The following is a 23871-nucleotide window of genomic DNA, read 5'->3' on the forward strand; positions in this document are numbered from 1 at the left end:
AGATGGCCAGAAGTAACCTGCGCGGGCGACCTTGTACACTAGAGCTCGGCCTCCGATATGACTGCCGCACATACCACTATGTACCTCGTCCATCACCCTCTGCGCTTGCGACGTGGTCAAACACCTCAGGAGAGGAGAGCTAAAGCCCCTTCGGTACAGCCTTTCGTTGATGACAACGAACCTGGCCGACTCCCTTTGCACTAACGATGCCTCCTTTTTGTCTTCCGGTAGTTCCCCCCGAGTCAGATATGCAATGTATGGTGCCATCCAAGAATTTAGCTCTTCCTGGATGAATAGGATATTTCCTTGCGCCTCGTTTATGCTCGGCCGTGACAACGTTTCTTGGATGACTGACCGAGTAGCTCCTGGTTTCTTTGTGCTTGCAAGCTTGGAGAGCAGGTCGGCCCTGGAGTTTTGCTCTCGTGGTACATGGTTAAGTGTGAATTCTCGGAAATTTTCCGAAAGGTGCTTAACCTTCTCCAGGTATTTGGCCAGTTGAGGGTCCTTTGCTTGGAAGGTGCCGGCTACCTGTCCCGTGATTAATTGGGAGTCACTTCGTGCTGATAAGCTTGTCGCCCCCATTTCCTTCGCCAATGTCATTCCGGCCAACAATGCTTCATACTCGGCCTGGTTATTGCTTGCCCGGAACTCAAATCGCAATGACTGTTCCAACAAAATTCCTCCCGGTCCTTCCAAGACAATCCCCGCTCCACTTCCTCCAAGGTTCGAGGCTCCATCTACCGACAGGATCCACTGTGTGTCTTCAGTTCGAACTTCCCCCACTGGTGAGGTTAGTTCCATTACGAAGTCAGCCAGCGCCTGAGCTTTGATTGCTCCTCTCGGTTCGTACTTGATGGAATGCTCCGACAACTCCACCGACCACTTCATCATCCTTCCTGCCAGGTCGGGCTTCTGCAATATTTGCCTAATCGGGTGATCTGTTCGAACTACCACCTCGTAACTCTGGAAGTAATGTCTCAGTTTGCGTGCTGTAACCAGTATCGCGAGGGCTAGCTTCTCAATCTTTTGGTAACGAGTCTCCGCGCCTTGCAACACCCTGCTAATAAAATAAATAGGCAATTGAGAACTACCTCTTTCTTGTACTAAGACTGCACTGATGGCGCTATCGGATGCCGACAAATACATCAGTAAAGGGAGACCGGCTTGCGGTTTAGAGAGTATTAGTGGCGAGGTGAGAGACTGTTTGAGTTCACCGAACGCTTTTTCACATTCATCTGTCCATGCAAAGCGGTTGTTCTTCCTCAAGCACTGGAACAAAGGCAGCGATTTATCCGCCGCCTTGGAGAGGAACCGAGAGAGGGAAGCCATCCTTCCTGTCAACTGCTGGACCTCTTTTACCGTCGCCGGACTTCTCATATTGATGATCGCGGAGCACTTCTCGGGATTTGCCTCAATACCACGATGGGTTAGCAGGAAACCGAGGAACTTTCCTGCTTGGACGCCAAAGGAGCACTTCGCGGGATTCAACTTGAGTCGATAACGCGCAAAAGTGTCGAAGCTCTCTTGCAAGTCGGCGTAATGCCGAGAGAAGCTGTCCGACTTTACCACCATATCGTCCACGTATGCCTCAACGTTCCTTCCAAGCTGCTTTGCCAGGACTTTGTCCATGAGCCGCTGGTATGTCGCTCCCGCGTTCTTCAAACCAAAAGGCATGACCCTGTAACAACAAGTAGCCTGATCGGCTATGAAGGCCGTTTTGTCCTCATCAGCTGGGTGCATTCGGATTTGGTTGTAACCGGAGTAGGCGTCCATGAAACTTAACAGCTCGTACCCCGAGGCACCTTCGACCAGGCAGTCTATGTTGGGGAGTGGGTATGAGTCTTTCGGGCAAGCTTTGTTTAGGTCAGTGAAGTCGGTACACATCCTCCAACTTCCATTACTCTTTCGTACCATCACTACGTTCGCCAGCCACGTCGGGTATTGGATTTCCCGAATATGACCAGCTGCCATCAATTTTCTCGTCTCCTCCACTATGGCCTTCCTTTTGTCTTCTCCAAACTTTCGCCTTTTCTGGATCACGGGCTTCGCCTTGGGGTCGACCATGAGGTGGTGACATAAGAAATTAGGATCAATGCCCGGCATATCCCCGACACTCCACGCGAAGGCCGATATGTTTCTCTTTAGCACGGTGACTAGACCTTCCTCGTCTTCCTTGTTTAGAGATACACCAATCTTGACGATTTTCCCCTCGGCCAGGGTAACCTCCTTTACATCTTCCGCTGGGGCTGGTCGGGTATCGAAATGATTCATTCTCGGATCCAACTCTATTGACTGAACACCCCGATCAACCTGTGTCACATATAGTTGTCGCCTCGCCCTCAAACTGTCTTCGTAGCATTTCCTCGCTACGTCTTGATCGACGCAGACGACGCCCACCTTTCCGCTGGGCAAAGGGTACTTTAGCTTCAAATGAGGCGTGGAGACGACCGCTCCCAACTTATTTAGTGTTGGTCTACCGACTAGTATGCTGTAAGATGATTGTGCGTTTACCACCAGATATCAGATGGTGACAGTTTTCATATTGTCTCCCTGGCCGAACGTTGTCTCCAAGTCGGCGTATCCCCTGGCTATTACCTGATCACCTGCAAAACCAACCAACGTACCTGCGTACGGCATGAGACGATCAGTCGGAATCTTCATCCCGACGAAAGCTTCCCAAAACATTATATCCGCGGAACTGCCTTGGTCCACTAACACTCGTTTCACGTTGTACCCCATGACGATTGCCGAGAAGACTATGGGGTCATCCTCGTGGGGAGATACACCCTCAAAGTCGGCGTCCGAGAACGTGATGGCTGATCGGGAGGGTCTCGGCAACCCGGAGACTGACAATACTGACCGAGAGTACCTCTTCCTTGCCGCAGAAGTCGAGCCTCCACCAGCAAATCCCCCTGCTATGGTGTTGAAGTCTCCATGGATGGCTTGCTGGTGAGCCTCCTTAGATTTTTGCGGGGGGTCTCTCGGGGGAGACCTCCCCTCTCGTCTTCCTCTCCTGTTGTCTTCTCCCTCCTGCCTATGTCGCCTGTCGGACGAGCTCTCACCCTTCTTTCTTGCAATAAACTCTTTCAACCGACCCTCCTTGATAAGGCGCTCAATTTGCCTCCCAAGAACGAAACAATTCTCCGTCTTGTGTCCATGAGCCCGATGAAACTCACACCAGTCAGTTTTGTAGGGCCCCAACTGCCGGTCAGTTGCCTCTGGGAAGTCAAATAATGACGCACTATTTACGTCATGCAGAATGTGTCGCCTGGGAACATTAAGTGGCGTAAACTTCTCCTCCTCCTTGCTTCGTGACCATTCGGCCTTTGGGCGACTGACATGATCGAACTGCCGATAGTTACCCTCCTTTGCGTTATAGCGATCGCTTCGCTTATTCCAGTCCGACCGCGGTCGGAGATGCTTGTTACTCTCCTTATTACTGCCCCCTGCCTCTCGGTTCTCGGCTGCCCTCTTTATGATCTGGTTTTCTTCCGTCTTGATGTGGCTTAAAGCGAAAGCCCTTACCTCCGACATTGTTTGACAGTTAGCTCTCTCGAGCACAATGTCGAACGCTCCAGACCGCAAACCCTTCTGGAAGGCGATGACCGCCATTCTCTCATCCAACGATGCTATCTTCAGAGCCACCTCATTGAATCTCTGCAGAAAATCCTTCAATGACTCCTCCCGTTGCTGCTTAAGATCAAATAAATCCGACGTGATCGGTGGCTTCTTCTTATTAGTAGCGAATTAAGCCATAAACAGCCGACTGAAAACGTCAAAGTCGGTGATGGATCGGTCGGGGAGGCCACTAAACCAATCGAGCGCCGCCTTTTTAAGCGTACCCATGAACAGTTTGCAACGGACTTCCATGCTCCCTCCGCAAATCAGCATCTGAGCTCGGAAATCTGTTAGATGTTGACTAGGATCCTGTGATCCATCGAAAGGTTCGACCTGCGGTATCCGATGATCCCTGGGGATGGCCTCGGCCTCTATGGCCTCCGAGAAAGGCCGAAAATCCCTTGGGACTTCCTGCATGACATCCTCCTCCAACGTTCTGGTGTTGGCTTCTATCCTGGCCTGTAACTCATCCGCTCGCCTCCTGATCTCCTCGTTTTCGCGCTGAATGGCCTCCTCTCTCTCCCTGGATCGTGCATTATCCTCCCGTAGGCCATTGATCATGGCCATCATCTCCTCCATGGTAGGGGGTTGTGAATTGCTGTTGTTGCCGCCTCTCGCCATGGTAAAGTGTAGGTCTTTCTATATGACTTGGGGCGTAGGAAGAGTTTCACCGTAGCCCCACGGTGGGCGCCAAAATGTTCTGGTCACGGGATGCGCTAGGGTTTTTCCTAGATCAAGCCGCAAAGCCAGAGCATTCGAAAAGTGTAATCTGTCGTCCTAACTCTAGGGTTCTAGGTTTTATACTTTTGTGTTTATGGGCTTCGTGGACCCCGCGATTTTCGGGATTCTCCTTAACCGCTCTTATCTTGAAGCCAGGGGAGTGAGTGGTTGTTAGTCAAATCGGTATTTTACCGAGAATGCCTTTACAGGGGGACCTATCGGGAAAAAGGCGTATCCCCTCTCGGGTGCATGTAATTGGCGTTATAGCCGAGTTTCCACACCCCGTGACGGGCCAGTCGGGAGTTAGACGAGTAGAAGGTCCAGTCGACGTCGGCAATAGTCCGGCTGGGCGAGTATAAATAACTCGATTGATAAAACTCGTGATTGTCGGCAATAGTCCAGCTGGGCGAGTATAAATAACTCGATTGATAAAACTCGTGATTGTCGGCAAAAGTCCGACTGGGCGAGTATAAATAACTTGAAGAACTCGTGATTGTCGGCAATAGTCCGGCTGGGCGAGTATAAATAACTCGATTGATAAAACTCGTGATTGTCGGCAAAAGTCCGACTGGGCGAGTATAAATAACTCGAAGAACTCGTGATTGTCGGCAATAGTCCGGCTGGGCGAGTATAAATAACTCGATTGAAAGAACTCGTGATTGTCGGCAAAAGTCCGACTGGGCGAGTATAAATAACTCGATTGATAAAACTCGTGATTGTCGGCAAAAGTCCGACTGGGCGAGTATAAATAACTTGAAGAACTCGTGATTGTCGGCAATAGTCCGGCTGGGCGAGTATAAATAACTCGATTGATAAAACTCGTGATTGTCGGCAAAAGTCCGACTGGGCGAGTATAAATAACTCGAAGAACTCGTGATTGTCGGCAATAGTCCGGCTGGGCGAGTATAAATAACTCGATTGAAAGAACTCGTGATTGTCGGAAAAAGTCTGACTGGGCGAGTATAAATAACTCGATTGAAAAAATTCGTGATTATCGGCAAAAGTCTGAATGGGCGAGTATAAATAACTTGAAGAACTCGTGATTGTCGGCAATAGTCCGGCTGGGCGAGTATAAATAACTCGATTGATAAAACTCGTGATTGTCGGCAAAAGTCCGACTGGGCGAGTATAAATAACTCGAAGAACTCGTGATTGTTGGTTAAGTTCCGACTGGGCGAGTATAAATAACCCAGAACGAGTAGTTCACATGAATCAGTGACAACAATGAATCAGTGATTAGTTGTAGGTTCAAATTACCACGACTACAGCTTAAAGTTTTTATAACAAGAACTGCTTTAGAAGTACTCCTAATTTGAAAATACTGATCGACCACCGATTGCAAGTCATCTGAATCCACGGATCAAGATTAACATCAACCTCGGCCCCCTCGCATGATTAGGGTGGTATATAGGAACGGGTAGTTCAATCAATACATTCAAGTTTAATACTTAGTTTAATTTCTGATGTTTATGGTCGGTATTTGGACGACCAGTATTCTCAACTGTGTTTTTCATTTAAGTAAATTGTCGGCGTTATCAGTCGGTATTGGGACGACTAGATAGTTTGAAAGTTGATTCAAACTTAGATAATTTTTAGGAGTTTTCTACTCGGCATTGGGACGACTAGATAGTTTGAAAGTTGATTCAAACTTAGAAAATTTTTAGGAGTTTTCTACTCGGCATTTGGACGACTAGGTGATTTTACATTTATTTACCCTAGTCGGTTTTTTGGCGATTAGACGGAAAATTCAATTTTTAACTTAGAAAAATATTTTGCATCTACCCTAGTCAGTTTTTTGGCGATTAGATAGTTTGAAAGTTGATTCAAACTTGGAGTTTTCTACTCGGCATTTGGACGACTAGGTGATTTTACATTTATTTACCCTAGTCGGTTTTTTGGCGATTAGATAGTTTAAAAGTTGATTCAAACTTGGAGTTTTTACTCGGCATGTGGATGACTAGGTGATTTTACATTTATTTACCCTAGTCGGTTTTTTGGCGATGAGATAGTTTGAAAGTTGATTCAAATTTGGAGTTTTCTACTCGACATTTGGACGACTAGGTGATTTTACATTTATTTACCCTAGTCGGTTTTTTGGCGATTAGACGGAAAATTCAATTTTTAACTTAGAAAAATATTTGCATCTACCCTAGTCGGTTTTTTGGCGATTAGATAGTTTGAAAGTTGATTCAAACTTGGAGTTTTCTACTCGGCATTTGGACGACTAGGTGATTTTACATTTATTTACCCTAGTCGGTTTTTTGGCGATTAGATAGTTTGAAAGTTGATTCAAATTTGGAGTTTTCTACTCGACATTTGGACGACTAGGTGATTTTACATTTATTTACCCTAGTCGGTTTTTTGGCGATTAGATAGTTTGAAAGTTGATTCAAACTTGGAGTTTTCTACTCGGCATTTGGACGACTAGGTGATTTTACATTTATTTACCCTAGTCGGTTTTTTGGCGATTAGATAGTTTGAAAGTTGATTCAAACTTGGAGTTTCTACTCGGCATGTGGACGACTAGGTGATTTTACATTTATTTACCCTAGTCGGTTTTTTGGCGATGAGATAGTTTGAAAGTTGATTCAAATTTGGAGTTTTCTACTCGACATTTAGACGACTAGGTGATTTTACATTTATTTACCCTAGTCGGTTTTTTTGGCGATTAGATAGTTTGAAAGTTGATTCAAACTTAGATAAATTTTAGAAATTTTTACTCGGTATTTGGACGATTAAATTCGTTGAAATTCAATTTTTAACTTAGAAAAAATATTTGCATCTTTCCTAGTCAGTATTTGGACGATTAAATTCGTTGAAATTCAATTTTTAACTTAGAAATTGTACACAGTATATAAAGAACGAAGCAAGTTCTTGAAACACGAAAGTCAAAATGGTTACACGTTTAAGAAACACGAAATTAAACAAGTGCAAAAAGACAAGTGCAAAAAGCAGGAAAGTGCAACATAGACTTAATCATCTTCGGGAGGATCCACAAGTTGCCCATCGACAATCTCTTTGAAGTAGCCCATGCCCCCGATATCGAGATCGGTATACAGAATTTTTATTTGGGAAGTCGCCGCGTCGAAGCCTTGAACAAATTTCTTCATAGAATCCACCTTTGCGGCTTCAAGGTCATTCTCGAGTTTCTCGACCTCCAGCTTCGCCAAAGACAAGTTGTTCTCGAAGACACTCGCGGCATCGGCTGATTTATCTCGAGCTAGGCGCGTCTCGGCCAACTCGTTCTCCAGCGCCACCTTCTCGGCGATCCATGCTTGCTTCTCGTCTTCAAACGTACGGCGACCTTCCAGTAACCTATTTCGCTCACTAGACACCCACTTGCACTCGGATTTGCTCTTGTTCAAATCATCCTCCAAGGATGTGATCCTTTTCCCCTGCAACTTAGTCTCCCTCACTAAGCCGCGAATTTTGTCCTCGTTGATCAACGAAAGAGCAGAGAGACGATTTGTAAGTGACTCGACCCCCTTGGCAATGGTAAAAGCACTCATTTTTTCCAAGTCGCCTTGGTCGCCCTCAAGCCAGTCGGTATTTCGAAGGTGTGCGCTATGATTGAACTTCTCATCCCAGAAAGAGGGGAGGTCGCTGCGACCAGCCCCATGGTCAACTTGTTCCCAATTCTCGCCAAGACATACACTCACGGTCCTCTCGGCAGATTGAACTTCCGTATCGCCCTTGTCCATCTCCGTGGCTACGACCGTCTCTAGGTTAACTACCGATATAGGTTTGTCGGCTTCGCGGCGACGCTTCTGCGGGTTCTCGCCAGCAGTTCTCGACTTCCCCACGGGACTATCGGTCTCCGCCACCTTCTCGGTTGCCGACTCATCCACCGCAGAAGCTTGGAGCCCCTTTTGTCGTTTCCAGAGTTTCATCATTTCCCGATTGCTCATGCTCGCCATTTTCGCTACAAGACATAAACAAATTATGATAAAAGTACAGGTTTAAACGGACAAAAGGAATTCTCAACATTCAAAACGACATTATACCTATATATATTTTCAATTCTTGAGGCCTACTCTCTAGGTCTAGGAGTTTCCCAGTGTTGAAAAAGGTTTTCAAATCTTCAATTTTCTTAATGTCGACCTGATCGTTCTCGGAAAGCTTCTTGGAATCTAGTCCACCAAATGCTATTGTTCCCCGATTCCAATACAAAGGAAACCCTTCGAACACACTCTCATGACCCGGTATACTACGCACTCGGAAAAATGATTTCTTGAAATCCTTGTAGGATGACTGAAACAATGACAACAAACCCCGACCTGACACTCCGCTAACGGACACCCAGCTCGTACGTTTGCTAACCCTACTCTCAAAAAAGTAGAAAAACTTATCTGCAGTCGGAATTATCCCGAGCCCCTCACACAAAATCTCAAAACCCCGTACAAAAGCCCAACTGTTTGGGTGTAGTTGGGTTGGGGCGACATTCAAAGCTCGAAGTACCCCTTTTTCACAGTCGGTTAGGGGCCATCTCACCCTAATCTTAGAAATGAGAGTGGTGTAACAAAAGGTAAATTTTTCGGTTGGGGGAGGACTAATGCATACTGGTTCCTTATCAACACAAGGCTCACATGCGACCACTTCATCCCCACCCCGGCAAACTACATAGTCTCTACAGAAGATATCCATGGCTTCGCAGGAATTTATCAAAGATTCGCATTTCAATGCATCGTCCTTAACCCATCCATATAATTCCCCATAAATCGCGTTAGCCATTGTGAATATAACCTTAGTTTTAACCTAAAACTTAAAGGCTTGCAAGAAAAATCCACTAAGAGGGTAAAATAAATACGAGCGTACCTAAAGGTTTCCTCTCACAACTTCACCTACCAAAAGAGGGGCACAAAACCACCGCCAGCCGCCGTAGATTAGAACGGAGGAGAAAGCCACCACCGGAGGAAGAAAAGCTATGGAAAGGGAAATGCAAAATTTTAACAACATAAGGGGCCACCCCTATTTATAGCAACGAAGGGCCGTATGTGAGGAGGTACTCCCAAGAGTCACAACGCGCGTGAAAAAATACGCTCAAGAGTCATGAAGCGCGTGGGACGTTTTGGCATTTAATATTTCGTGATAAATGCTGCCACGTGGAACCACCTTTACTAATGCCTCTGCAACGCCGGCTTCGCAATAAATGCATGACCCACCTCGAGTAAGGTGAAGAGACATGACTTGTCAGAACAAATGTACCGTCTCGGCTATTGGCCGAGACGTTCTCTCAATTTATGTTCGGAACGACTCAAGTGTGCCATCCAGGTAATGGCCCGACTTGATCTCTTTTGGATCGGATGCCGCTTGGCCCACGACCGAGTTGATCTCTCCGATCGACTCGCCCCTAACCCAACTCCACTCGCCTATAAGGAGGGTCACTCGGCTTTCTGCCTAATGGGATCTTTGGAAACATATGACAACTCGACTTCAAGCCCTCTCGCCTCATGAGGCTCAGGGCTGAAGGGCAAGTGGACCGTTCAGGTCGTTTTCCGACCTGATTCCCTTCTCGGTCATAGGACGTTAGCGACCCTTCTCTTGACAAATAACCGACCAGGTGGCCATGTCTTGAGCCCTATCGCCTTTTAGGCTCAGGGCTGAAGGGCAAGTGGACTGTCCAGGTCGTCTTCCGACTAGCATACCGTCTAGGTAAAAGCCCGACTAGTGTACCGTCTAGGTAAAGACCCGACTGGACCTTCTACTCGTCTAACTCCCGACTGGCCCGTCACGGGGTGTGGAAACTCGGCTATAACGCCAATTACATGCACCCGAGAGGGGATACGCCTTTTTCCCGATAGGTCCCCCTGTAAAGGCATTCTCGGTAAAATACCGATTTGACTAACAACCACTCACTCCCCTGGCTTCAGGATAAGAGCGGTTAAGGAGAATCCCGAAAATCGCGGGGTCCACGAAGCCCATAAACACAAAAGTATAAAACCTAGAACCCTAGAGCTAGGACGACAGATTACACTTTTCGAATGCTCTGGCTTTGCGGCTTGATCTAGGAAAAATCCTAGCGCATCCCGTGACCGGAACAATTATCATTCACTCACTTGATTAAAACGTGATAAAATATAATTAAAATTATTTATTATAATACTTTTTAATCACCGTATTGATTAAAAAATTATTTTTTAAAAAAATATATTTCAAAATTTGTTAATTCATAAAAAATAAATTATTGTAAAAACTAAAATTAAATAACTTAATTAAAAAATGACTATAGTTAATAAATTAATGTATAATTTGTTTAAAAAAGTGTTTTAAAAAAAATCTGAAAATAAATAGGAAAATAATTTCCCTCCCGCGCCCCTGAAAAGTCTGAACCACTCTCCCTCCTCCTCTTAAGTTAGGTTTTCATCTCACTTCAATCCCACACTCTTTTTGTTAAGTCATCCTAGACGCACTCTCCCTCCTCCTCTTAAGTTAGGTTTTCATCTCTTTTTCTCCTCTTCGCTTTCAGCTGTTGGCTCCCAGGATAGGCGCGCTACTTGCCTCTGTTGATTTCGCTTTTGAAGCCTCACTTCAGCACCACGCTTCCCCCTGGAGTTACACCATTTGGTTTGAATACAAGGGCCTTCCTCTTAAGTGGTGCGTCTACGATGTTTTTTTCACTCTCACATCGCGTTGCACTCACCAATTTGTTCATGATTCGTGCAGGTATATACCCACTGGTGTTCTTTTTGATCTTCTATGCGTGGAGCCAAAGAGGCCGTGGAATTTGACGGTAAAGATTTTTGTTTTGTTTTCGTTTGCTGCTTACTCACCAATTTTTGTTTTGTTTTCGTTTCTATGAGCTATTTTTTGATTTTGGGAGGGGAAAGGGAGTAGGGCTTAAAATGAAATAGTAAGATTGCTTAAAGAAATTAGGAGGGATTTATTACAACATTTTTATGCTAGCTACAATCATTCTGTATCTTATGATTTGTAGGTACACTTTAGAGGATATCCAAGTAATTTGTTGCTTCCCTGTGAAGGTGAAGACAGCGTGAAGGTGAGTCCTTTACATGGTTTATTGGTGTGGCATATACGATATTAAGGAAACTACAATGTCAAGGGCTAGGTTTATGGTTTTGGATGGATATCAGTAGTGGAACTTGGTTGTTTCAAGGTTTATTGAGCATGTATCAAGGTAATGATGGTTTGCTGGGAAGAAAGGAATGATGCTAATGGAGTAATGGACCAAAATATTTGTGATAATTGGCTGCTATAAAATGTGTTTTAATTATAAAGGTTAATGGATATATGGATTTTGTGGAAGGACACAACTTAGATGTAGTTCCATAGGTACTTTTGGTGCTGTTGTCTAATAAGAATTGGACTTTTACCTTGGTAATTTGCATGATAAAGGTTTCCATTACATGTTATTGAGGTGAAATTTCAATTCTTATTAGAGAACAAAATCAATTGGACCTATGGAATTACATACAAGTTTTTTCCTTTGTGGACTACCCAAGGAAGAACCTATTACTGCTTTCAAATAAGGAGTTCTCTATGGAATCTATGATGATTTATAGTCTCCAGATCTTGGAATAATTCTGAATTCTGAAACCAGAAAACAAAATATTGAAGAAAACAAAATATTGAATAAAATGAGTTTTGTTGAATTGAAGAGAGCTTGAGCTATTATAGAACTGAAAGAAAGAAACCAGAGCTTAACCTCCCCAGAGAAAACCTCTCTGCCCAGCAAAAGACCTAACAAACTGTGATTTCCAATAACAGATCCCCTATTCTCCAATCAGCTTATTAAATAATCCTTTTCCCACATGATCTCTCTTCCCTCTAGTTTCCACCCAAGATAATTAACTCTCCACTAGGCCCTTATTCCATCTAGAATAAACCCTCCATATTGTAGGCCTTTTCTGACTCTGGCCCAGTATTGGGACCTCTACTTCCTTATCAGCCTTTGTACTGCAGGTTCTATAATAAGGAATGACATCTTTGAAAATCAGTAGTAGGTATACTACCTTCATAAGCTTCCCAAAATGTTTTCTTCCACTTTTCTATATACTTTTTGTACATCTCTCTCGAATAATGATATTACTTCGATGGTAATTAGTATGCCACTAGACCAAATGATTCTCCGAAAAAATTTCTTGCTTGTCTAAAATGATGACTCCCTGCCAAAGTCTGCATGTGTCTAACTACCTAATTCTTCAAAAATTTATAAACAAGCATATCCTAATCCCTATTAATACAAATTGTTATTGGATTCTTTGACATCTAAACAATTTTGAATGTAACTCTGCTTCTCATAAATTAGTATAGTACTCCCTCTAATCCTTTATTTAAGAAACAAATGACTAATTAATCAAGACCAATAAAAGTAGTTAAGGTATTACATGAATAATGTCATAAATTTAATTTTATTATAAAAAAATCCTTTGAATTGAATGGTTTAAATAGTGGTTACATTTAATGACACTACTAATTCAAGAGATAACTTTTTTCTACCAATGACTGTAAATGGTATTGTTAATAGATTAATAAACACATCTACTTGCATTGCATGAGAGGCAAAGAGACTTTGTTGGAATCAACACAGCGCCACTATGGCAGCTCCTGTAGTGGGCAGGGGCTGTTCTCCACCGATAGACTTTCTATAGTGCACTATTTAAAACCTTGATCTTAAGTTAACCATTCTTAAATGAATTTTGATTTTACTGCTGCAGGCTGCATATGTAATAAATGGTAATTGCAAGAATGTCATGAACATGTCGCATCCTGATCAGGTGGAGCTTTGGGGCTCTGTTTTAAATGGTACAGTTGCTAATTACTTGATATTAAATCTGATACTTTGTAATTCTTTTATTCTGTTTCTTTCTAGGATAGGCTACTTGCCTTTGTTGATTTCGCTTTTGAAGCCTGACTTCAGCACCGCGCTTCCCCCTGGAGTTGACACCATTTGATTTGAATACAAGGGCCTTCCTCTTAAGTGGTGCGTAAATGTATCATAATGCTTTTCCATCATTCAATATATATATGAGTTAGGATTTATTGATAATAGTCCACATTATGTATACTTTCTAATTAATTAAATAATTTTCGGTACTCTCCCACTAATATATTATGTTTTTCTGAATTCAAGCTCCCAACAGAAGATCAACTAAAAACCGTTCTTGATAAGTGAAAGACTTTTTCGGAGACGCAAAGGAATCTTTTGGGAAGATAACATTACTGGCATTACTGCAACAGAGGATTCAGGCGAAGATACAAAAGAAAAAACCAAGTGAGTTTATTATTTTAGTTTTAATTTATTTTAAAAATAGACAAACACTCAAACACATAGTGTCTCTTCTTTCCTGGCATAATTGAATGTAATTGCTACAATAAATTTTACAAAATATTTTTAATCTTTTTAATAATTAATTTAGATGTAACATCTTGCTAACTTACACTTATGCTTGAGTTGTACTAATTTGATGATCTTAAATTTTATAAAGTTTTACTTAGATACAAAGATGAATTTAAATTTTAAACTTGATGGCTTGTTAATTTTATAAAGTTTAAATTCAAAATTTGAAATTTTCATCTGCTGGTAATCGATTACAACAAATGGGTGATCGATTACCAGAGAACCTTTTAATAAGTAAATTGCGAACATATAATTTTCATTGTCTGGTAATCGATTACAATATACGGGTAATCGATTACCAGAGAACCTTTTTATAAGTGATTCATTGTCTGGTAATCGATTACAATATACGGGTAATCGATTACCAGAGAACCTTTTTATAAGTGATTCATTGTATGGTAATCGATTACAAGAATGGGTAATTGATTACCATAGAACCTTTTAATAAGTAATTCATTGTACGGTAATCGATTACATGATCTGGTAATCGATTACCAGAGAACCTTTTAATAAGTAATTCATTGTACGGTAATCGATTACAAGATCTGGTAATCGATTACCATAGAACCTTTTAATAAGTAATTCATTGTATGGTAATCGATTACCATAGAACCTTTTAATAAGTAATTCATTGTATGGTAATCGATTACAAGTATGTGTAATCGATTACCAGAAAACCTTTTAATAAGTACTTCATGGTATGGTAATCGATTACAAAGAAACGGGTAATCGATTACCATAGAACCTTTTAATAAGTAATTCATTGTATGGTAATCGATTACAATAAATGGGTAATCGATTACCAGAGAACCTTTTAATAAGTTATTCATTGTCGGGTAATCGATTACACGAAATGTGTAATCGATTACCAGACTCTTAAAACAATAGTTTCCTCATTAAAACTTAAGATACGCAAAACTTATATTTTCAAAACCTTATTTATATATATATATATATATATATATATATATATATATATATATATACTATGCCTCTATGTAAACGACTAATGTATGTGTTATTATTGAGTGGAGTAACTCCACTAAGTGTTATTGTTGAAGTGAACCCCTCATTGTCTCTATCTCTTTTCTCTCTCTCTGTCTCTCTCTCTCTCTCTCTCTATATATATATATACACAAAATTCATTTAATGCTCATAGGAGTGTCACAGGAGAAAATAGATTAAAATTGTTATAATAATTAATTTTGTCTTATTATATGCATCAGAAATGAATATTCCTGAAAATAGAAGGTGGATGGATAATAGAGTGGATTGTCATAGAAGTATCACAGAAGAATTTATTGTCGGAATTAATGAATTTGTGAATTTTGCTTTGGAACACGATGAACATGATATTGGACAAGGGAAGATTAGGTGCCCTTGTAAGAAATATAAGTGTAGGAGATATGAAACACCTAACTTAGTAAGGGTGCATCTTTGCAAGAAAGGATTCATGGCTAACTATTATCATTGGACAAATCATGGTGAACCAATACCCCCAATTCCTCCTATGGTTGCAGATCAATCATACTATGCTAGTAATGGGCCTAGGGAAATGTTTGATAATTATCAACAATTGGTCATGGATGCTGCTGGACCAGAAATTGGCACCCACCTTGACCAACATGATGATGACAACAACAACATAATGATGGAAGATCCAAACGTAGAGGCACAAAAATTCTTTCAAATGTTAAAGGATGCACAATCTCCTTTATGGGATGGTTGTGATAAATATTCTGTTTTGTCTGCTTCTTTAAGAGCTTTAACTTTGAAAACAGACTATGGTTTATCCGAAGGATGTTTTAATGAATGGATGCAATTTATGGGGGATATAATGCCAGATGACAATCGTTTTCCTAAAAATATTTACCAAGCAAAGAAAACAGTTGCTGAATTGGGGTTAGGAAGTATGAAAATTGATTGTTGTCCAAGTGGATGTATGTTGTACTACAAGGAAAATGAGATGCTCCAAAATTGTAAAGTTTGTCAAAGGCAACGATATAAACGTTTTACAAGACGAGGTAAGGACAAAGTAGTGCCACTTAAAAGTATGTGGTACTTCCCTCTTGTTCCTAGGTTGAAACGATTGTATTCTTCAATGCAAACAGCTCATGAAATGAAATGGCATCATACTCATCAAAGAGAACCTAGTTCTTTGTCTCATCCCTCAGATGCAGAAGCTTGGAGACACTTTGATGAAACATGGCCTGATTTTGCTCAAGAGCCTCGAAATGTTCGATTAGGGTTGTGTGCTGATGGCTTTGCTCCATTTGACAAAACTGGTAGGACTTATTCTTGTTGGCCTGTAATTGTTACTCCTTATAATTTGCCGCCGTGGTTGTGTATGAGAAGAGAGTTCATGTTCTTAACCATTATAATTCCTGGGCCATCCAACCCAAAGAATAAAGTTGATGTGTACTTGCGCCCCCTTATAGATGAATTAAAAATGCTATGGGATGATGGAGTTATGACTTATGATGTGTCCTTGAAGCAAAATTTTTTGATGAGAGCAGCTTTGATGTGGACGATCAATGATTTTCCAGCCTATGGGATGTTAAGTGGTTGGATGACAATGGGAAGACTTGCTTGCCCAATTTGTATGGAAAATAATAGAGGGTTTAGCCTTGCATGTAGTAAAAAGACATCATGGTTTGATTGCCATCGTCGATTCTTACCACAAGATCATCCATATAGAAGGAATAAGACTTCATTTACAAAAGGCAAAGTTGAGGTTCTAACTCCTCCACGAAGGTTGAGTGGTGAAGAAATATGGGAAAGGGTACAGCATCTACCAAGTATTGAAGAATCCCAAGAACAAAATCCATCAGGCTATGGGAAAGAGCACAATTGGAAAAAACGAAGTATTTTTTGGGAATTACCATATTGGAAGACAAATCTTCTTCGACATAATCTTGATGTGATGCACATTGAGAGAAACGTATTTCTCAATATTTTGTTCACAGTCATGGATACCAAAGGAAAAACAAAGGATACTATCAAATCTAGAAAGGACTTGGAAGTTCATTGTAAGCGTAGAGGTTTAGAACTACATGTCGGCAAGAATGGGAACCTTGTAAAGCCAAAGGCACAATATACATTAACCAAACAACAAAGACTAGCTGTTTGTCAATGGGTTATAAGTCTCAAGCTTCCAGATGGTTATGTTTCCAATTTGAGTAGGTGTGTTGACTTGAGGGAAGCAAAGTTATTTGGCATGAAAAGTCATGATTGTCATGTGTTTATGCAACGTTTGCTTTCAGTCGCATTCAAAGTGTTGCCTAAGCCTATATGGAACACTCTTACTGAGTTTAGTCAATTCTTTAGAGAAATTACTTCGTCCTTGCTTTCAGAAGAGAAGTTGTGCGTGTTACAAGATAACATTCCAATCATAATGTGCAAACTAGAACAAATATTCCCTCCAAGTTTTTTTGACTCAATGGAACATCTACCAATTCATTTAGCATATGAAGCAAGAGTTGGTGGCCCTGTTCAATATAGATGGATGTATCCATTTGAAAGGTTAGTTATTATTAATATTAAATCTATTACAACATCCTTATTTTTTTTTGCTTGAATTTAAAGACTTACTTTTTTCATAGGTTTATAGGATCGTTAAAAAAGAAAGTTACAAACCAAGCTTATGTGGAAGGCTCAATTTGTAAAGCATATTTACTTGAGGAGATGTCCACATTTGCATCATATTATTATCCTTCCCATATTCCATCAAGGAGAACAAGAGTGTCACGAAATGATGACGGTGAACAATCTTCTTCATATCATCCATTGTCAATTTTCAATTATCCATGTCGTCTTTTTGGGAAACGTATCAATTCTACCTTGGAAGAGAAGGAAATGGAAGTTGCACATTTGTATGTGCTTTTAAATTGTCCAGAGGTGGTTCCTTACTTAAAGTGAGTATATTTAATATAAACATTGTGTTATAAATTTAAATCAAACTTAAAAATGATTAAATCCTAATCTTGGATATGCAGTATGTACTCGCATTTGTTACGGGAATTGGACCCTGAGATAAATGAAGCCAACCTACACAAGGAAATTTCCATGAACTTTTCTACTTGGTTTAAAACACATGTACGTGAAATAATTATTTTATTTCAAACAAGGTACCTTATTTTAATAGCTTTGACTAACAAAGTATCAAATGTAGGTGCTTAACCCTGATAATGCAATTGATGATGTGCTTTTAAGGAGTTTGGCATGGGGCCCTATTAGAAAAGTCACAAAATGGCCTAATTGTGATATCAATGGATACAAGTTTGTAACTAAATCCCAAAATGAGGGAATGAGTACAACAAACCATCATGTTTGTGTGCGAGGAGGCCAATATGAAGTAATGGAAAATGATTATTATGGACTGTTAATTGATATTTGTGAATTGGAGTACACTGGGTGGCCTAACAAGAAGTTGGTTTTATTTAAATGTGACTGGTTTGATTCCAGTTCTCAAGGGACAAAAATAGATATTTATGGCAATGTTGAAATTTAAAAATCTAGGAGATATCATACCTATGATCCTTTTATACTAGCTCAACAAGCAGAACAAGTGTATTTTACATCCTTTCCTGAAGGACAACAAGGTTGGTTTGGTGTCATAAAAACCAAGGCACGAAATATAATTCAATCATTAGAAAATGATAAATTTGAAACAAATGTTGCTTACCAAGATGATGATCTACAACAAGTGCCTTTAGTTGTTTCAAATGATGATTTTCAACAAAGTCTTGTTGATAGTATGGGCATGGTAGAGGAAGTTCCAAATGACATAGAAGAAGAAGAAGAAGAAGAAGAAGAAGAAGAAGAAGAAGAAGAAGAAGAAGAAGAAGAGGAAGAGGAAGAAGAAGAAGAAGAAGAAGAAGAAGAAGAAGAAGAAGAAGAAGAAGAAGAAGAAGAAGAAGAAGAGGAAGAGGAAGAAGAAGAAGAAGAAGAAGAAGAAGAAGAAGAAGAAGAAGAAGAAGACATACAATTGACATCAAGTAATGAAGACGATTATGATGAAACTTATGAAGATATAGATTCAAATTAACTTAATCTCATGTTTCATATTGACTCTTTTATGTAATAGAAGAAGAAGAATTAACTTAATTTCATGTTTCATATTCACATCAAGTAATGTTGTAATTGTTGTTGATATGTGTGCATTAATAGACTTTGATGTCATAATCTTGTGGTTGTTGTGGATATGCATATATTACTATATAGTAGATATTATTTGTTAATCTTGAACTTATTATTGATGTCTTAATAAACATTATTTATTAATGTTCTACATTGTGTGTATAGATTATGAGCAATAACATGACTGATAGAGGAAGAGGGAGAGGCACTGGTAGAGGTATTAGTAGAGGTAGGGGAAGAGGGAGAGGTAGAGGTACCACCATTGTGCCACCACCTTCTACTTCTCAGCCAATACATTCTATTGGAGAACCCTCTCATTGTACTACACAACCTATACATGGTTCCACCTCCCAAACACCTACAACTCCCCAAAGTAACCAAGCTACACCTACCCCTCATGTTACTTCCACTTCCCAACCACATTTAGTTTCTGAAACTAACCAGTCTATACCTACCCCTCATGTTCCTTTAACACAATTCCCAAATATGATTGAAAGACCACAAACAAATCCCTCCATTGATGCTACTGGTAGTCCAATTGTTGGATCATCATCCTCTATTGATCCATCTTTAGAAATTGGAAGCTTTGACTCTGATGGACGTATTTGGATTCGCCCAGGTCCACAAAACACGTAAGTATGAATAATTATTTTCTTTTAGATCAATATAAACATGTTTCGTGTTATAAGTTATTTTAGTTCTTCTATTTTATTTTTATAGATTCGACCCACCAATTCACCCTACCCGTGAAATTTCAAGAATAATCAAAGGGAAGTTTGAAGGGTCATGGGAATCATATGGAGAGGTTAAAAGCACTAATGAAGGTGTGGCAAACATGTGGTTTGAAGAGTTTCAGGTATAAAGAACTACAAATATTATAATAACCATTTTATATTTTTCATTGCATTAAATTGCACATTGTTTAAATAATATTTTATAAATTTTTGATGTAGAGAAAGTTCAAGTGGCTGCCTGATCATGATGCACAAATAAGAAAAGCATTTGACCATAAAGCATCTGAAGGGCTTTCAAATGCTATGTATAGGGTGCGACGAGGCATTGATCAAAGGAGTTGGATTCCAAAGCAAAAACTTGTAGAACTTCAACAAAAATGGAATGATGAGAATTGGAAACATAAGTCAATGACTAATGCTAATAATAGAAATTCTTCTGATGGTTCATTGCATACTGGAGGATCCATTCCTACTTCTGAGCATTTTAAGAGATTGGTAAGTAATATTTACTTATTCTTTTCAGGAGCAAAATTTAAAATTAAACTATATTACTCTTTGTTCCTTCAGAAAATATCTACAGATATGACTCCAACATGTTGGGACCTATTCCAAAAGACCCATAAGACAGCAAACGGGAATACATGGGTGTCTTCCAAGGCAGAAAGGATAGCGGTAAGTTATAATTTTATATATATTGAATTATGAAGAACTTGATTGATTCTGTTAGAGAGATAATAATGATTATGTTTGCAAGACTTGACATATAATGGTTATATTAGAGACAGAACAATGGTTATGTTTCAATAATGGTTATGGTACTGTCAAAGTTGTCATGTTCTGTCCTTCACTGTCGACTTGACATATTAAGATAGGTTACAGTTAATGGTCTCAAAATTGCAAGCTTTACCATTTATAGTATGTAATTTTTTTATATGATTTGAAATTTTTACTGAATTATGTGAACATAGAATCATTTCACCTTATTGGTTGTGCTCAATTTTAGTTTCATGTAATGTGAAGTGCTATCATCTCTACATCTTACTTTACTAATTGCTAAATTCAATGAGATTCATGTGTATGTGGTGTTGCATCTAGGTTTACAAGTTACTAATTTCATTGCAATTCATACTTATCTAGTGATGTGTTGCTCATAAGTTACATCTTAAACTTTTTACTAAGTATTTTTGTGTGTTCTTCTTGCACGATTCTTTGCATCATTCATGACATTCATGAGATCTTCTATTGTCATTATTAATGTTTATATACTTTTGTTTCTTACTTTTCTTTTTATAGAATGAGTATGAAAGACGGTTATCTGAAAGAGAGTCACAACAGTTATCGGGAGATCATGCTGCCTCTAGTGTGCAATCTGAAAATAGTATTTTCTATGATGTTGTTGGTGGTGTGAACGATAAAGGAAGAATATTTGGTTTAGGTTCAGAGGCTGGGAAGTATAAACCTTCTTCTTCTACATTCTTAGAGGGTATCTCAACTCCTGAGTATCAACAAATGAAAAATCTTGTTTCAAATTTGTCTGAAGAAAACAAATCATTAAAAGAACAATTGCAAAGCCATGCAGATTTGATTCGTGCTTCACAGGAAGAGTCTCGGTTGGTTCGTGAGTGTCGCCACCGGCCCGAAACGGGCTTTCGGCATTCGCGAAGGATGGTTGGACTCTTTTATTTGTTTAAAAATATGGATTGCTAGAATGACTTATTCTCAAACTGAGACCTTGTCAAACGAGCAATTTTATTAAAAGGCTCACCAATCCATATTAATCCCAAGCGGGACCCTCCATGGATTAGTGGTTTTCGTAAAAAGAAGGGTTCATGGAGTCGCCACCAATGTTTTACTCAAAACATTGGAAAAAGAAGTTTAAGGCAATCGATTCAAAAAATCGACTTCGGCCATGACAACCAGAGTCGGGTAAGGGAGTCGGTTACGCGTGGGGAAGGTGTTAGCACCCCACAGCGCCCCTTTCGGGTTCCCTATGACAGATTATTTAAAAATAATAGTGCAAAATTACTAAATTACCCCTATTTATTCTAAGCAATTATAAATTAACTATCTACATGATGACAGTTTAAATATGTACACACAGAAAGCGGTAAAAGAAGGGACTTTAAAGATATAAACCTTTGAAGCGTGCTTTCTTATATATCTTGACAGAAATTGGGAAGCGTTTTGGCGTTCCCTCCCTCTACAAGACCGCTCGCTCCCTCCTATAAAATTTTAACTATGGAAATCCGGAGGATTTCCCTTCGACTAGGTTCGAGACTCAAGCAAATGGCTCGTGACTCAAGAACTTCGTCGGATCAACTCTCCGAGTGATTTCTAGGCAGAGCACTGCTCAAAAAAAACCCAGAATACTCAAGAAGAGGGTTAAAACTCAGTGTGAAAGTGTCCTATGACGTCAAAATGACGCCATATTTATAGGGAACAGGCGCAATACGGGCTATGGAATCAATACGGCCGTATTGAAATTTTTGAACTTCAATACGGCCGTATTGAGTTCAATACGGCCGTATTGAAATTCAGAAATTTCAATACGCCCGTATTGAGTTCACTGCGGCTGTATTGAAGCTTCAATACGGCCGTATTGATTTCATTACGGCCGTATTGAAGTTTCAGAAACTTCAATACGCCGTATTGAGTTCACTGCGGCCGTATTGAAGCTTCAATACGGCCGTATTAAGTTTAGTACGGCCGTAGTGGGCTTCATTCCCTCCACTTCCTTATTTTAAGCTACTCTAAGGCCTCTAAACCTACAGATAGCCATCCTATATGGTCTTCTAGGAGTCCTTCTGGCTGACTTTCCTTCGATCTTTGAGGGTCTTCGAGTTTTATTTCCGACCTGGACAATTTTAGGGGTCTACAGCTGCCCCCCCTTTACTTAGTCAAACGGCCTTTTAGTGTACCGGTTGATAAGTAAAGGAGTTGACCCAATTGTCCGGGGAATAAAGCCATCCTTCCGACTTGTAGTGTCTTCCGGTGGAAAATTGCTGAGTAGCCTCTCCAGGTTTTGCTTCGCTCGTCGCCCGAGCCGGAAGCTGCATACCTTCGTGCTTCTGAACACTCTGGTAGCGTGAGTACCCGCCTCTCCAGGCTTGTGCATACCTCGGTGCTCTGGACATCTGGGTAGCTGAGTATTGCCTCTCCAGGCTTGTGCATACCTCGGTGCTCTGGACATCTGGGTAGCTGAGTATTGCCTCTCCAGGCTTGTGCATACCTCGGTGCTCTGGACATCTGGGTAGCTGAGTATTGCCTCTCCAGGGTTGTGCATACCTCGGTGCTCTGGACATCTGGGTAGCTGAGTATTGCCTCTCCAGGCTTGTGCATACCTCGGTGCTCTGGACATCTGGGTAGCTGAGTATTGCCCCTCCAGGCTTGTGCATACCTCGGTGCTCTGGACATCTGGGTAGCTGAGTATTGCCTCTCCAGGCTTGTGCATACCTCGGTGCTCTGGACATCTGGGTAGCTAAGTATTGCCTCTTAGGCTTTGAGATGATTTTGTCTCCACAGTCCACGATGCTGCTTCGACGGTTTGATTTTGATTTTGGTGCCACTGAGGGCTAGATAACGCAGGGATCCGTCTAGGGGATGTGCAGTCATTCATAGGTTTTTGTGCCCCAACTTGCATTGCTTAGTTGGTACCCATGGGGAATTTCTGTTTCCTTGGGGTGTAGACACAGATGCTCTTCTTGAATTGAGCGATGCCTTATGTTTGGCTGACGTCCTTTGACGTTGGTGGAGTATCCCGGTTATCCTTATTCGGGTATCTCTTTTGGGTTTTCTGATTTTTGTCGCCTCTGTGTAGGCTATTATCCGCTGGGGATTTTTTCATTGATTTTGATTAGCCTCTTCTGTTAGGCAGATCACCTTGATGCTTGATGTTTGGCTGAAAAGCCAGATTCCGCTTGGGGAATTGTTATTGATCTTTTGGATTTTTGCTTTTTGTAGGAATGCCTCTGAGTAGGCGAGTGGGGATTTAAAGTTTATATATCCCAGAGTATTATTTAGAAAGCCTCTTCAGGCTTAGCTTCACTCATCGCTTGAGTTGGAAAGCTACCTTCCACTGAGGAAGTCTAAGTCCTTTGACTTGGATATTTTGTTTAGATCGTGCTTCCGTTGGGGAATTTTGCTGATCTTGCTTTGATAGCTTTCACTGGGGAATTTGGCCCGTGAGTGGAAGCTGAGATATCTCTGGAGAGTATTATTTCGGCGAGCCTCTCCAGGCTCAATTATTCTGATAGAGTATTATTTAGGCGAGCCTCTCCAGGCTCAGTTATTCTGAGAGAGTAT

At 40.7% G+C, this 23871-nt stretch overlaps 2 protein-coding genes across 2 annotated transcripts; both read left to right on the forward strand.

Annotated features, from left to right (window-relative positions):
- The first annotated feature begins 14865 nt into the window (after positions 1–14865).
- On the forward strand, positions 14866–18137 carry LOC145955736 (uncharacterized). Its single transcript, XM_083070833.1, has 2 exons — positions 14866–17218; positions 17299–18137. Exons 1-2 carry the CDS (start codon positions 14925–14927, stop codon positions 17612–17614), a joined length of 2610 nt encoding a protein of 869 aa, XP_082926959.1. The 5' UTR covers positions 14866–14924; the 3' UTR covers positions 17615–18137.
- A 492-nt stretch (positions 18138–18629) lies between these two features.
- On the forward strand, positions 18630–21550 carry LOC109793361 (uncharacterized). Its single transcript, XM_083070834.1, has 6 exons — positions 18630–18693; positions 19001–19467; positions 19556–19691; positions 19789–20064; positions 20137–20241; positions 20863–21550. The coding sequence occupies exons 2-6, from the start codon at positions 19004–19006 to the stop codon at positions 21274–21276; spliced, it is 1395 nt and encodes a 464-aa protein (XP_082926960.1). The 5' UTR covers positions 18630–18693; positions 19001–19003; the 3' UTR covers positions 21277–21550.
- The last annotated feature ends 2321 nt before the right edge of the window (positions 21551–23871 follow it).

Source organism: Cajanus cajan, chromosome 3 (genome assembly GCF_000230855.2).
Source record: "Cajanus cajan strain Asha chromosome 3, NIPB_CcT2T_4, whole genome shotgun sequence".
Lineage (NCBI taxonomy): Eukaryota > Viridiplantae > Streptophyta > Magnoliopsida > Fabales > Fabaceae > Cajanus > Cajanus cajan.

What these genes read in the sequence shown, in the direction of transcription:
- LOC145955736 (XM_083070833.1), top strand. Translation starts at nt 14,925, where the DNA reads ATGAATATTCCTGAAAATAGAAGGTGGATGGATAATAGAGTGGATTGT. An exon ending in TGGATGTATCCATTTGAAAG is followed by an intron (nt 17,219 to 17,298) that starts GTTAGTTATTAT and finishes CTTTTTTCATAG; the next exon opens with GTTTATAGGATCGTTAAAAA.
- LOC109793361 (XM_083070834.1), top strand. Translation starts at nt 19,004, where the DNA reads ATGAGCAATAACATGACTGATAGAGGAAGAGGGAGAGGCACTGGTAGA. An exon ending in CGCCCAGGTCCACAAAACAC is followed by an intron (nt 19,468 to 19,555) that starts GTAAGTATGAAT and finishes TTATTTTTATAG; the next exon opens with ATTCGACCCACCAATTCACC. An exon ending in CTGAGCATTTTAAGAGATTG is followed by an intron (nt 20,065 to 20,136) that starts GTAAGTAATATT and finishes TTGTTCCTTCAG; the next exon opens with AAAATATCTACAGATATGAC.